General features: G+C 57.6%; 1 protein-coding gene across 2 annotated transcripts in view; it reads right to left on the reverse strand.

Moving 5' to 3' along the window:
* Positions 1-14,293, reverse strand: part of LOC104017587 (hexokinase-2) — a 28,784-nt gene that overhangs the window by 2,561 nt on the left and 11,930 nt on the right. For both annotated transcript variants that reach the window (XM_087762761.1, XM_087762762.1), the window contains exons 3-17: positions 9,395-9,543; positions 8,891-9,010; positions 7,371-7,466; positions 7,103-7,202; positions 6,672-6,855; positions 5,925-6,080; positions 5,524-5,757; positions 5,001-5,305; positions 4,339-4,487; positions 3,447-3,566; positions 3,033-3,128; positions 2,435-2,534; positions 2,095-2,278; positions 1,813-1,968; positions 1,064-1,297 (exon numbers count right to left, since the gene is read on the reverse strand). In XM_087762761.1, coding sequence (XP_087618887.1) covers positions 1,064-1,297; positions 1,813-1,968; positions 2,095-2,278; positions 2,435-2,534; positions 3,033-3,128; positions 3,447-3,566; positions 4,339-4,487; positions 5,001-5,305; positions 5,524-5,757; positions 5,925-6,080; positions 6,672-6,855; positions 7,103-7,202; positions 7,371-7,466; positions 8,891-9,010; positions 9,395-9,543 — 2,383 coding nt within the window. The remainder of the gene's footprint in view (positions 1-1,063; positions 1,298-1,812; positions 1,969-2,094; positions 2,279-2,434; positions 2,535-3,032; positions 3,129-3,446; positions 3,567-4,338; positions 4,488-5,000; positions 5,306-5,523; positions 5,758-5,924; positions 6,081-6,671; positions 6,856-7,102; positions 7,203-7,370; positions 7,467-8,890; positions 9,011-9,394; positions 9,544-14,293) is intronic.

Below are 14,293 nucleotides of genomic sequence, written 5' to 3' on the forward strand. Positions count from 1 at the left end.
GACAGAGGAGAAAGGTGGATGGAGAGAAAGCTGCCAGGGAGGAGGCACTGGAAAGCGTAAGCCTCCACGCTTCAGCCCAAGTTCACAGTTAGCACAACACGTTCTCCATCCTCTAATCTAATCTAATCTAATCTAATCTAATCTAATCTAATCTAGCCCCTTCTCTAGTCCCACCAAGCCCAGTGAGCACTAATAAACCTTAATAGCCCTGACCAGCCTCACCTGGGGGGATCTTCAGAGCCCTCTCTCTACCCACGGCCCCCCAAGCCCTATTTAAGCCCAGCTCTGTGCCTTTAGTCCTTGTCTGAGCTGCAGTGCCCTAAGGAGCACCAGCCTTCAGCTCAGGCATAGTCAGGAGGCTGGAGCCAGGGGGGTCGGTCTCTTCTCCCCAGGAACAAGCGATGGGACGAGAGGGAATGGCCTCAAGCTGCGCCAGGGCAGGTTTGGGTTGGATATTGGGAAAAACTTCTTCCCCCAAAGGGCTGTCAGGCCCTGGCCCAGGCTGCCCAGGGCAGGGGCTGAGTCCCCACCCCTGGAGGGATTTAAAAGCCGGGGAGATGTGCTCAGGGACATGGTTTAGTGGTGGGCTTGGCAGTGCTGGGTTAACGGTTGGACTCAATGACCTTAAAGGGCTTTCCCAACCTAAATGAAACAATTCATGTATTTCTGCTTGGCCATGGACCATCTTGATCCAGACCACGGTCTGACTTCTTGGTTTAGACCTGCCTCATCACCTTGGCTTTGCTCGATGATCTCAACTCCTGGTCAAACCTGGTCACCTTCACTGGGTCAACCTGGCCTCAGGTACCATGGGATGGGCCCTGGCTGGTGTGGGGTCCCTGCTGCGTTATCTCTGCTGGCTCCCCGTCCTTTAGGGAGCAGCTGCTTCTTGCTTTGATCAGTGAGGTACTGGCAGCCCTTGAGACCCTGAAATACCTCCTCTCCGACTGCCCTGCTACGCTTCCGCCCTCAGCACCCCATCTACCCGAGATGGGCAGATGCACCAGCGTGAGCCTCCTTGGACGACAGCCACCCGTCCACGGCACACCACCAAGCAACTCACTGAGGGTGCAGCTTGTAGAGCGTGCCGTCCACGCCGACTGTGACCTTGAGGAAGTCCAGCCCGCGGTTCTCCCGGATCTTGTCCACCACAGCTGCCATGCCAGCCCCGCAGAGCTGAGCTGCCCGCCGGGCCACCACCGTGCACACCTCCTTCACGATGATGCTGTCGTCGCACGTGGTCTCCAGGCCGAGATGCTGGAGGATGGAGCGGACTTGGAGCAGAGCCAGGCAGTCGCTGGGGAGGACACGAGGGCCAGGCAGCATTAGGAGATGGAGCAACTTGGGATGCGTGGCTTCCCCTTCCTTATCTACGTCCTGCAGAGCCCAGGGACTTGCAGCGTGGGTGACACTGGCCGGAGGGACTCTACAGCTCCCCTCTAACCTCAGCTTTCAGACCGAGATGTGGCTTTGATGTCACATCCTCATCGGTGAGGCTATTTCAGGACAAAGCCATGACCTGGAGCATGGCAGCTATTGAACCTGTGGCCCCTCTCTGTCCAGGACAGAGGATAAAGAGGCGTCCGTGTTGCCAGCCCTGGGCAGTTTCCTTGTCTCTCCACACCAGCACTGTCAGAACCCCATGGATTTTGCTGACTTATCTGCATTGCACCACCCTGCCACCCTGGCTCCAGACTGAGTGCTTGGGACTTGTCCCACAAGCCCTGGGAACACTTTCCCCAAACTACATCTCTGCTCTGATCTACAGCTGTAAGGCCAGAGTTGGTGCTCGCCCAGCCTGTTGGACCTCACCTTTCTATCTGGGAGAGGAACTTGGTCTCAAAGATCCCTCTGGTCTTCAGCCTCTCCGAGATCCGTCCTCGGAAGAGCAGCCCTCGCTTGGTGAAATCCATCAGGATGTTTCGGACGATCTCCCCCAGGTACATCCCGCTGATCATCTTCTCAAACCTGGGAAGGAGAGGGCAAGGTGGGACATCAGGACAAGAAGGGACGCTGGGTCTGGATCGGGATCAGGACTGCAGACACCCAGCCTCATCGGGGGTCCCTCCCCAGCCCCCCAAAGCCACCACGCACCTTTGCTTCCCAGGGTTGAGAGACAGCTCATCCACCGCCATGTCAAACTCTGTCCGTATGTCATCCAAGCACCCGTTGTCACCAAATGCCCCCCACTCCATATTGACGCACATCCTGCCCTCCTCCCCTTCCACCAGCTCCACGTTCCTCATCTCCTCCATGTAACAGGCGTTGCTGCCTGTACCTGCAGAGAGAAGCAACTTTCAATAGGGCCATCGGAGAAGCGGGGCATGTACGCAAGATGAAAGCCCTCGGACACCTCCTGCAGCCAGGAGCACCCCACGGGGGCAGGTTTGGGACCGCGGGTGGAGGAACGTCAGAAGAAAGTTGCAGTCCTCACCGACTATCAGCCCAATTTCGCAATATGGATCTTCGTACCCGCAGGTCATCATGGTGCCAACTGTGTCATTTACCACCGCGACCACGTCCAGGTCGAATTCCTGCAGAGGGATGGGGTTGCATGGGTTATTCCTGCAGGACAGAGCTTGCTACGTCTGCACCCGTGACTGGGAAAGGACCCATCTGCTGAGCATGGGAGTCCTCCGGGCACCCACGTACCTCCTGCAGCCCCATGTGTCTGCAGGTGGACGCTCAAACCTGAAGACACGACTGCAGAGGAGCTGGCACGCTGGGACAGCCCCGCCAGAAACGGCCCCCCGGGCAGGAGCTTTGGGTGGTCTGCACTGAGGAAAGGAGCATGGCGTCTCCCCAGCTCGCAGCAAGACAAGCCTGCTCCAGCCCTGGCCAGAAGCCAGCTCTTAGCTCCGGGGTCTGAAAATCCAACCTCTAGTCTTGACTAAGAGTGGTTGTTAAAGTTCAGACACTCATTAGCCCTGCGCTCAGCCCATTAATTTGCCTTACAGACCAATTAAAGATGCCAAAGACAGCTGGGGTGTGGGAGCAAGCAGCCGGCTTCTCGCAGCTACGTGGACACTCACCTCTCTCCTGTGAATTGCCTCCTTCAGCAGGTTCACCACATCTTCTCCTTCACAGCCCGTCGCCTTGAAACCTTTTGTCCACTGCAGGAGAATTGCCTGTTGTGGAAACACCCTGCGGTAAATCACCAGCTCTCGGTGGGCACTGCCCGGCACGTGGAGGTCAGACCCTCACGTGCGGAGGATGCCTCAGCTGGGTTGTCTCTAGAGCTCAAAGGATCTGCGTTTGCTTTGATGCAGCAAGGGGGCTTTTCAGAAGCACTGGCAGCTCCGAGCTCCTGCCTCCCCCCTCTCTCGGGTCCCTGCCTGCCCTGCTGCGTGGGCACTGATGCTGGTACGTGGGGTCGCCAGGGTGCTGTGGCTTTTCAGCCAGCCCTGGGTACCAGACCTGCACGCTACCAGGCGGGCTGGGGTTACCTCATCCAGGCTGTTCTGCTGGCAAGGGAAGGAGAATGTGAATCCGAGTGGGAGCGATACACCCTTCATTCCCATGTATTCCAGGAAGTCGGAGATGCAGTGGACGATGTGGTCGAAGAGCTGCGTGCACAAAGCCAAAAGGAGAAGTTACCATCACAGCAAAAAACTCAGCTGGACGCCAGCCTGCCTGACCTACTGGAGACGTGTCCCCAACGGGGCTTTGAAGAGACGGGCGTGCTGCTCAGTGGCGCCGTGTGAGGTGAGCAAGCCCCAAACCGCTCCTTTTTCATCCTCTTCCCCACCGACAGTGTGGTCACATCACTGCGACACCTCCACCTTGCAGGTCCCGTACTGCACCCAGAAGGGATGGAGGGGGTAGCAGGGAGGTGACCAGGGGTGTCACGGGAATCCCGTCCCTCTGCATGGTATCCCCAGAGCCTGTCTGCCTCGCCTCCTGCTAGCAATACTCCCGGTCCCCGAGCACTGCCTGGAGGGCTTTGCAAAACTCTTTCCATCTGCAAATAAGACTCTGGGGATGTCTCTTACTGCCTGTGCTGTGGTTTCTCTATCTGGGAAACAGAGATGATGCTTATCTGCCCTCGTGGAGTGTGTGGGATTCAGGGAGGTTCAGTGATGTCTGGGAATAACAGGATTTCTAACCTAAAAAAGTTTCAAGCTTCCTAAAGCACATTTCGAACAGCAGAGCCTTGGGGAGAACTCGCTGCTCTAAAGGCAGGAGGGCACCAGCCTTCTCCACCCTCCTGGTTTTGCACCCTGGAAAGCAGAGCAAGGCAAAAACCGCTCCTGTGGTCAGCAGCACTACTGCCTGCCGCTTCTCCTGCCGCCCCGGGGAAGACGCCCCGGTTTTCCACCTCCAGCTGCCCATCCTCACCTCCTCGCCCGTCCCCTGCATGATCTCCACTGGGATGGAGTAGATCTTGTTGTGCATCTCGACGCCACGCCTCATCCCGTTCCTCACGCGCACCAGCAGCACACGGAAATTGGTGCCTCCCAGATCCAGGGCGAGGAAATCTCCTTTTTCTGAAACCCAAGAGAGAATCGTTAGGGGAGAGATCCCAACAAGGGGCATCGCGAACGTGGCACAAAGCTGATCTGAATCTGCCCTCTTCCTGGGAGAGGACCAGGAACCAAGACGCGGCTGGGAATGGAGAGCAGGAAGGTGATGGATGGAGAGGTTTGCTCCAGACTCAGGGTGATCACAGGGCTTCAAGCCAAGGGGCAGGTGCATGCACAAGCCACCGACAGAACTGGGAGCACAACCCAGGACAATGGTGGTGAGAAACCTGCGGCGGTGAAAACCGCAGTGAAAGCCAGGCTTTGTGTTAAGTCAAGTGCAGAACGTCCCGGAGGCTCGGCCGCTTTTCCCAGTACCATACTGGAGGTTAAAAAGCTTTGCACCACTCCCACCACAAAGAGGAACTGGCCATGGCAAAGGTCCCAGCCCTTCCCTACGTGGTGCAGATGCTGGGAGCAGCAATGTTGGCTCTTTGCCCTACGCAGGACATACGTGGGCTTATACACATGGTACGTCACCTGTCCCATCTGGAGTTGAGCACACGTAGGTGGGCAGCATTTTCACCGTTGCTTCTGCGTGCGTCTCCTTGCCCAGACCGTTCTCCATCTCTATCCTCATCCGTTGCTTCACCTCCAGCAGCTGCTCGTGGCTCAGCTTGAGCGCCTCCAAAATCTTCTGCCGTGCCTTGTGCTGGGCGGCCAGTCTGTAGGCCACCGCCGTCACCATGGCTGCCCCTTTGCCGCTTCCATCTTCTGACCTCACGAAGCGGATCTCGCAGTCCGGCAGCAGCTTCCGCACCGTCTTATGGAGGCGCCGGGCAAAGCTACGGAGGAGGAAAGAGGACCTGAGTATGCCACCATGGGTGATGTGACCCTGTAGGGTTGCAAATGACTGGGGCCCCTTTGGGATCCAAACGGAGGTGCACAGGGGAATATTTGGAGGTGCTCTGCTTGCGCCAAGCTTTATCCACTGCTGGCAGGAACAGATTTCTGCTCTTTCGCCCTCTCTCCCCACCAGCCGTGCCTATCCCCACGGACTCACTGAGGATGCTTCTTGTAGACAGAGCCATCCACGCCGACCGTGGACCGCAGCCGGTCCACCCCCTTGTTCTCCTTGATGCGTCGCAGCACGGCTGCCAGGGTGGCCCCACACAGGTTGGCCGAGCGGGTGGAGACGATCTGGCAGATGCGGTGGGTGGCCACACAGTCTTCATGAGATGGCTCCAGGCCCAGCTTGGTGAGGATCTCGTGGGCTTTCTGCAGCCCTTCTTTCTCCCTGCACATCACAGAACAAAAAAGGATTCATGCCTGGAAATCCAACTTTTGCACTGTGAAGTGTCCTGGTTTGCTCAGTGGATAGCCCTGTGATGGGTCCTGTTTTCCCCCAGCACAGATGTCAGGAGATGGGCTGGCACCCCAGGAAACCATCTGGATCCTACTTACTTCTCAATAGCAGAGACGTATCTGGTCTCAAAGTGGCCGGTAGTGAGCAGATCTGGTGTGAGATTTCCTCCAAACAAGAGCCCTTCCTTGGCCATCTTCACCAGGATGAGTCTGACCAGCTCTCCCATGTACATCCCGCTGATCATCTTCTCAAACCTGCCGACGGGAAGGTGCGTGTTTGGCTGCGTGTGCCGTGAGGTGGCCACAGGCTGACCTTAAAAACACTTGGCAGCCTTCCAGGCCCAAAGGCAATCTAGGTAATCTCTTTCCAGAGTAGTTTATCCCATCACTGAGAAAATAAAGCCATGTTGACATAACCATCGTTCTGCAAGGAGAGCTTATGGCTACCTGAAGGGGGTCTGTCAGTTTGCAGAGACCCCCCCCAAATCCCACCCGTGCTGCCAGAAGCCACCTGGGGAATGGGAAATCCTTGGATTTGGATGTGGACATTAGGTGGTGGTGTTGCCTTGGCTGGCAGATAACTTCATTGGCAGGGGAAAGAAACGGAAATCAACTCATCCAAGTGAAAGGCTCCCGAGGGAAGCGGGTGTTGAGTGGTTCAGTTGGGCGTAGCAACCCAAATCTGTGATACAGCCCCTATTTGCATTGGCGTAGCTGGCACGGCGGAGGACGCGGTGACCTAATTAACTAGGATGACCTCTTCGGTCCCGCTAACACCAGCGCAACAGGAGGACGGACAATGCCGAGCAAACCCCGAACCTGAGCCAAAGCCAAGAATCTGCTTACAATTGTTTGCCAGGGTTGAGCGAGCCCATGTCTATCTCGCGGTCGAACTCCGTCCGGATGTCGTTGAGCACACCGTCATCACCAAAGGCCCCCCACTCCATGTTGATGCACATCCGACCTTCGTCCCCTTCCACCAGGTCAATGTGCCTCATCTCCTCCATGTAACAGGCGTTGGTACCGGTACCTGAACCAAGCACGGGGATGTGGTGAGAGAGGATGCTGCCTTTCCCTTATTCCCCACAATTAGCAACAGCCAAATGCTCCATAGAAAGCGAAGATGGAAGAAACCAGACGCTGGGCAATGCTGGTTTTCTAACATCGCTATCACCTTTCTTTTTCCCTAAAAAGACCCTGAAACCTGCAAGAAACGTGATCTCCTTCTGGAGTTCATGGAGAGATGGACCCCAGTTCTCCCCCTCGCTGCAGCTTACCAACAATGAGGCCAACTTCACAGTTATGATCGTCGTAGCCGCAGGCCATCATGGTCCCAACGGTGTCGTTCACCACGGCCACGATGTCAATGTCAAAGTCCTGAGATGGTGGAGAGGAGAGAGGTTGAGTCAGTGTGGCCAAAAGAGATCGAAACATCTCTGCTGTCACGGGGGAGCCAAGGTGCGGAGCCTTAAGTATCCTCTCCCGGGGAGCCGCGTGCCCCTGTCCCACCGCCCCCGGAGGTGACAGACCTGCCCAGCCTCTTACCCCTCTTTTCTTGATGGACTTGCGCAGCATCGACACCACATCCTTCCCCTCCACGCTGCTGCATTTGAATCCCTTCGTCCACGTAATGAGGATGCTCTACGGAGAAACAGCAAGAAGGAACGCTCGGAGGACAGACCCACCAAGCCATGTGTCTCCAGGGCTCCCCGGTGCGAGGCAAGGCTGGACGGACACACAGCACCGCAGGTGAGTCCCTCCCTGTTATCGGCTTCCGAGCTGCGCTATCAGCAATGATTTCTGCATCTCTGCGCAGATAAAGTTTATGGACATGAAATAGCATGCGAGTCGCTCGTTGCTCCTGCCAGCAGGAGGGAACGTGATTCCCGTGACTGGGTTTTATGGAGCCCTGGAGCCAAACCTGTTCCCGGGCGTACAGAGAGCTCCTTGACCCAGACCCTGTGGGACGGGGTCTCGCCGTCCCCTGCAGCCGGAGGCACAGGGTGTGTCCCCACCCCGCAGAGCCATCGCAGTCGCCCGGCCGCAGGCTGCGCTGAGCCTTGGGGGAAGGGAAAGGACTCGATTGCATTCAAAATCTCCAACCCTACAGCCCCAGATGCCTTAGCGAGGCAAACGCTCGCCCTGCCTTACAGAAGGGGAAACTGAGGCACGGAGAGAAGCAAACCGGACAAGGTCACCTGGGACGGATGCTTCCTCTCCCAGCTTCTTCTTTTTTTTTTTTTTTTTTAACAGCCCTCACTACTACCACAAGGAAAGCGTTAATCTTCTCCCTCGTTACTTCTGCTGAACCGCTCAGGCATGAGAGCGCGACTTGCCCCATCCCTGGTACAAAGTGCCGCCGCGTTCCCGCCTGGGGAGGACGTGCTGGATCGCCAGCACGCCATGGAGCCGCCCTCCTTTCCGATCCTGCCCGGGAAGCCGGGTGAGATAAGGGCAAGGAAAGCACCAGCCCCCCCCCCAAGAGCAAGAGCCCAGCAGAGGCCGTGGGTGGCAGGAGAGGGGCCACGTGCCTCGGCTGGGCTCTGCTTGCCGAGATGTTTAGTCTCCCAGCGAGGTCACCAGCTCCCGGCGGAGAGCCGGCACAGCTGAGCGGAGCTGACAGCCATCGATTCCCGGCTGCCCGGAGCATGGCGAGCAGCCGGGGCGGGTGACCCCCCTTCTCCCTGCACTGGCTGCATGACAGGGGATGTGATGCTTGGCACGTCTGGGCCGCCTTTGGCTGCGGGCGGCCGGAGCTGCTCTCCCCGCCGCAGCCGCTCTCCTTGGCCTCTGTCTGCAGAAGCAAAAATGCTGCTTTCCACAGAGGCATCCATGCAGAGTGGAAGCACGGAGCGACCAGCCGTGTTAAACATCACCTCCTAGACCCCTGCAAGCTCTGAGACACATCCTTTGCTCCCAGCAGCACCAGGACCTTACATGCTACCCAAACCCAACGAGCCTAATTAAAAGCACAAGCTAAACTGGTGTGGGACAGCTATTGCCCTCATCCCACTGCATCCCAGGCGCAGTCACAACCCTCACGAGGAGGCGAGACCTTCACTCACCTCATCCAGCTTGGTCTGGTGACACGGGAAGGAGAAGGTGAACCCAAGGGGAAGTTTCTTGTCTTTGATTTTCAGCTTCTCCATGAAGTTGCCCAAGCACTCAGCGATGTGGTCAAAGAGCTGAAAAAAAGGCAAAGAGCCTCACCCAGCTGCCCCGACCGAGACAATGGACCAGAGCAGCGCCTGCATCCCTGCCCGCTTGAGGGACCGGTGGTCTGTCACCCACATGACATCGCCGTGGTCCTCACCCATCATGGCTACTTGGTGTCAGGAATTAATAGCTCCGGGCAAAGGAAGGCAAGGATCTACCCGGATCCTGCTGGGCAAGGCAGCAATAGGATGCTGCTCCAATGCCATGACACAGCTCGGGGTCTTGGGGTGACACCAGCCCTCCCTTCAGGCCGGAGAACTGCCCCAAGGGGGGTGGCTCCCCTCGGTGGGGAAGCCCTGCAGTCAGGGGGGTGCCAGGAGAGCGGGGATGGGGGGGTGAGGGGCTGAACCCACCTGCACCCCGCTGCCTCGCATGAGTTCCTCGGGGATGGCGTAGATCTGATTCTCCATTTCGACCTTCTGCAGGCCGTTGTCGGACACCTTCACTCTCAGCACGCGGAAATTGGTGCCACCGAGGTCCAGCGCCAAGAAGTCCCCATCCTCTGCGGGAGCCCAGACAAGAACAGCCATTTACCTCAGCGGGTCCCTTTCAGCAGCATCAGCGCCCGCGCAGGACAGCCCTGGAGCAAGCGAGGAAGTAAGCAGCCGCCTCACAAATATGAGGGTAAGGTATGATTTTTTTTATATATTTTTTCATTATTTCATTCATTATTATATATATATTTATTTTTTTTTTTATTTTATCAGAGCTGCGGCCGTATTTCCTGCTGCTCCTCTCCACCCCGGCACCCCCACAGCCGATGGGGATCAGAGCAATATCTTTGAGACGTATCCCGATGCCCTGGGTAGGGAGCGCAGAGGCGGTGGACGAGCGAGGAGTGCGTCTGCCGGCACGAGGACAGACCCCACCGGCCCCATCCAGACCAGCCTGAGCCCAAACACGCAGAGCTCCCAGGGAAGAGCAGCTCCAGCCTCAGGTGCCATAAGGAAGGAGGCGGCAGACCCGGTCCTGACCCTATTGACGCAGGATGCTGGCGAAAGCTCCTAAATCTCCAGCCCAAGCGGTTCAAACCCTGCTAGCCAGCTGTCGAAACGCTAGAGTTTGGCGAAGCATTTGCTATAGGGGAAAAACCCCTCGTGTTCAGGCTTGGCTGCCTGGCCCAGGACAACCTGCCCTGCCCCAGGAATCCCGTGCGCTCCTGGCATGTGGCTTCTGGCCGAAGGCAAGATTGAAAGGTGTAAGCAGGAAACCGGGGAGGAAAAAAAATCCAAAAGACCTTCGGGGCCTCATTGCTGCCTTCCCGGGGCAGATGTGGGAAGCAGAGTTTCTCCCTTTGTGTTGGCCGAGAGGAGCCCCGGGTCCTGCTCCCCGAGACCCAAGGGCTGAGCCCAGCAGGTTTCACCTCCTGTTTGTTTTTTATTGTACCAGGCACCAAGGCAGCTCGCTGAATTTCGGACCAGCTGAGACCCGGGATGCGGGAAAAGCGCCAAGCTGGCTGTTTTAAATACCTAGCAGTGTGGGGAGAGGGCTGGGGGAAAGCCCTCTATCAGCACTGTTTGATTTCTGAATGCATTAAATGTGCTGTGCTGGCTCCCCCGGGCAGATTACAGCGCCCGGGGGCCGCATTGTGCCCGCCGAGGCTTTTACAAAGGGGCTACAGTTGAAACAAAAAGTGTGGTTTATTAGTATTCAAATGACACCAGGCCAGCCAGCATCTCCAGTGACTCCAGCTGAAAAGGCAGCTCGCTGTCCAAGCCTGCGGGGCGTCCATCTGTCCTGGCGTCTTTCCTGGAGCTGACCCTCCGAGGACTCGGGGCGAGGGAACTGCGGACGGTGACGGACTCGGAGCCTGGGCTGAGAGGAGCTTTATAAAGTCCCTCTGCTGCTGAAAAGGTCTATTAAAAGCAGTCCTTGCGCTCCAAGGAAATGAGAAGATGAGGAATAAGAGGGGCTCAGAGGTCTTGAGCGGCATTCAACAGCCTTGCCGCTGGGGATGGAGACTGGGGGGAGCGCTAGGGGGTCCGTGCATGACCCCAGGGGGTCAGCACATCACCCCAGGGTGAGGCAGGGCAGATCGGGTCCCGGCTCTCGGTGGTACCAGCCCACGCCAAGCTCCCCTGCGCAGGCTGCAATGCTCTGGCCGCAGAGCAGTCCCCTCTGCTAAGGTTACACCCCGAGATCACCTGGCAGCAGGACGAGGAGATGCCAAGGCAGTTACACCATTATTTTAACAAAAGCTGAAGTTCATCGAGTCCCTGCACGGGCTCTGGCCACACTCGCTTCATCTCTGGAGCAACGCACACACCCCCTGCAAGAGCCGCTAACCATGGAGCACGCCAAACCTGGACCCCATCAGAGATTTGCAACTCATTCCTCCTCGAATAACACCCTTGGCACAGCTCTGAGCGAGGCAGCGTAGCCAAGAGATGTCCAATTCAGCGCTTGCAGGGCTGGAGAACGGCACGGGAGCCAGCAGAGCACCAGAGTGCCCGAGCTCATGCGCTGGGGCAGTCAGACCCTGAATATTCATTTCTCCTCCTCGCCTCATGCCCGCGTTGACCCTTTGCAGGGATGAGGTTGAAACCAGTTTGGCAGCTCATTTTGCAGACTGTCTGCCAGCCACAGGGCACACCTTGGCCACGTCTCTTTACAGGGATGCTGAAAATGCACCAGAAAAACGCTCAGCGAAGCTCCTCGCTGTCCTGGTGTCACCGGTAAGCCCACCGCGGGGATTTAGCCTCAGCCACGGACGGGCAGAGCTGGATGCCATGCCTGGCTGGGCACCGCTGGCATCGCGTTCTGCCCCAAACACGGGTCAAGCCGTACTCCTGCTTCCCTTGCTGTCGGCACAGATGCTGTTCTGCTTACTAGCAGAGTGTGAAAAATACCTCAGGGGGTTGATAAATATGCCAGGGCTAAGGGTGCTGGAGCCAAGAGGGTCAGAGGTTGCTCAGCTCCCTGGAGATAACACATGGAACCCAGGACCATCCCCAAAACAGGCCAAGGAGCCGTGGACGGGGCTGTCCTCCCGTCCTGCCCAGCTCTCCGCACACCCGGCACTTCGGCCAAAATTTCCACCCCTGTGGGGCTGGTGGCCCGCAGGTCCTTATCAAACCAGCTTCCCTTTAGACCTGCCGCCCACCGCCCCTCGGCATGAAGCAGCAGCAGGACCCAGCCCAACAACCAAAAATCCCCCTCACGAGCTGCTCAACAGCCGCAGGAGAGGTACAAGTGGTTTGAGGGGTGACTGCTGAAGCTGAGGGGTGGATTCCCAGGCGGATCAGCTTTGCAGGAGGAAAAAGGCAGCAAAATCTCCCTTGGAAAATTCCCCGGCTGAAGCAATACGGCTGCATGATGGGCTCCGCCAGCTGATACCACATCTGGGTCCTCCCTTCGGTGAGGGCTCCTTCGTTACGTGATAAGATAGCTGCGATGCTGAGCCCACAAACCAAACAGTGAGGGCAAACACGGAGCTCTGATTCAAGGGTCTGTTTAATCTCAGCAAACCACTTAAGGGTGGGTGTTCAGGGCCTTTAAAAAATGCCTGCGCTTCCTGGAAGAAAGCACGGGGCAAAGCGGGCAGGGAGCTCTGCTGTCCTCAGAAATACAGCCTTGGCCGGGCTGGGGCCAAGGGGACCCGAGCATCGTGTGCAGGACCGTGCCCCAGCACCTCGGAGGTCAGTCACCCCAGACCTCAAACCTCAAGGCTTCCAACCGACCGCAATCCCGTTTTGCAGGAATCCTTGGTCGAATCAGCTTAATAAAAAAAAATAAGAGGAAGAGAAAAGCTGGAGCGGGTCCAGGCCCTGCCCGAGGGAGACGCAGGATGAGGTGGGGGCGCGGACCCTGGCATCTCCCCCCGCGGCCGCCCTCGCCAGCCCTACCCCGCCTCCCTTCAGCACGCTGAGGCTCTGAGCAGATAAGGGAACAGAAAAGCACCGGTGCCCGCATCAGCATCAACACCGAATTAGCGCTGGAGAGCAGCAAAGCTTATGATGTATTGGGCATGAAATACCAGGTTTGCAGCAACAAAGGATCCGGGATTAACCTGGTGGCTTGTTCTGGACAGAATTGGGTCCAGCAAAGAGCAACTCACACTGACCACAGCGAGAGTCGCCCGGCAGCGATTCCCCAATGTGATTCCTTGCTGGGGAGTGCGGTAAATCGCCAGGCGAGGGGCTCTGGGCATGAAAATGGCATTTTCTTTAAAGCCTTTCAAGGCCATGGGCCACGCGAGCTGGTTTTCTTGCAGAAGCAGTTGGTTCTCGGCAGGAACTGAGCCCACCGGCCGAGGGAAGGGTGTTGCAGAGAACCGTTCTTTGAATTTCCAGGGATTTGACCACCAAAGTCCTGCAGCATCCTCCTGAACACCCCAGGCCAGGGATATCAGCTGCCGGGGCTTAACAGAGGATGCACCAGAAGATCCTTGTGTCAACGTTAGCATGGAGGAGGAAACACGGTGACACCGGCAAAGCCTGGAAAAACCAGGAAAGGAGCAGGAAGGAAGGCGGTGTTTGCACTACACAAGGAGAGCCCTGGCCCAGAGTCACTGGGGCTCCAAGGAGAAGCCTACTTGGGGTCTGTTTTCCCCCACCAGCCTGCGGTAGGATGCCCACCGCCTCGCTGCAAGCACGGCGCAGCCGGCGCTGTGGTGGGTGCTGGAGCCAAGCAAAACAAGAAAAGTTGCTTTCAGGAGAGATCCTGCCTCAGAAGCAGAAATCCCCCCCTTATCGCGCTGCACCAGGACCAGCAAAGCCTCCAAAGTGCAGAGGAGGGTGGAGCAGTCGGGAGCCTGGTCTGTGTTTTGCCTTCAACCCGCAGATGTGACCTTGCATTTCTATAAGCACCTCTCATCCGCCTGGATCCCGGGGAGCTCCCGGCTGCGCATTAGACGGGGCGTAATCCGAAAGCAGAGACAACTCGGGCTGTAGCAAGGAGGGGTAGGAAGGGCAGGGATGCTCTGGAGGAGGAAGGAGCAGAGCCCCGGAGCTGGCATGGCACCCCATCTTTTGGGTGGGAGGCAGCTGCTGACACCCGAAGCGGGTGGGAGCAGGACTTCGTGCCCAACCGAAGCCAGACTTGCCCAGAAGCTTAAAAAAAAACATCAGTGGAAGAAGGAAGGACGCACCCCCTGGACTTTGAGCTCTCCCCGAGCCGTTGTCACACTGTCTCTTTGCGAAGTGATGTGCCAGGGGGGCTGGCAGCGAGCCCCTCGGGCTGGCCTCGGCTCACCCCCACGGCCACAATGTGCCACCTTCCAGTCCCCCCTCCAAAACCCAACAGCAGAGACG

Source organism: Nipponia nippon, unplaced genomic scaffold (assembly GCF_047370975.1).
Source record: "Nipponia nippon isolate SJK-2023a ecotype South Korea unplaced genomic scaffold, ASM4737097v1 scaffold_27, whole genome shotgun sequence".
Classification (NCBI taxonomy): domain Eukaryota; kingdom Metazoa; phylum Chordata; class Aves; order Pelecaniformes; family Threskiornithidae; genus Nipponia; species Nipponia nippon.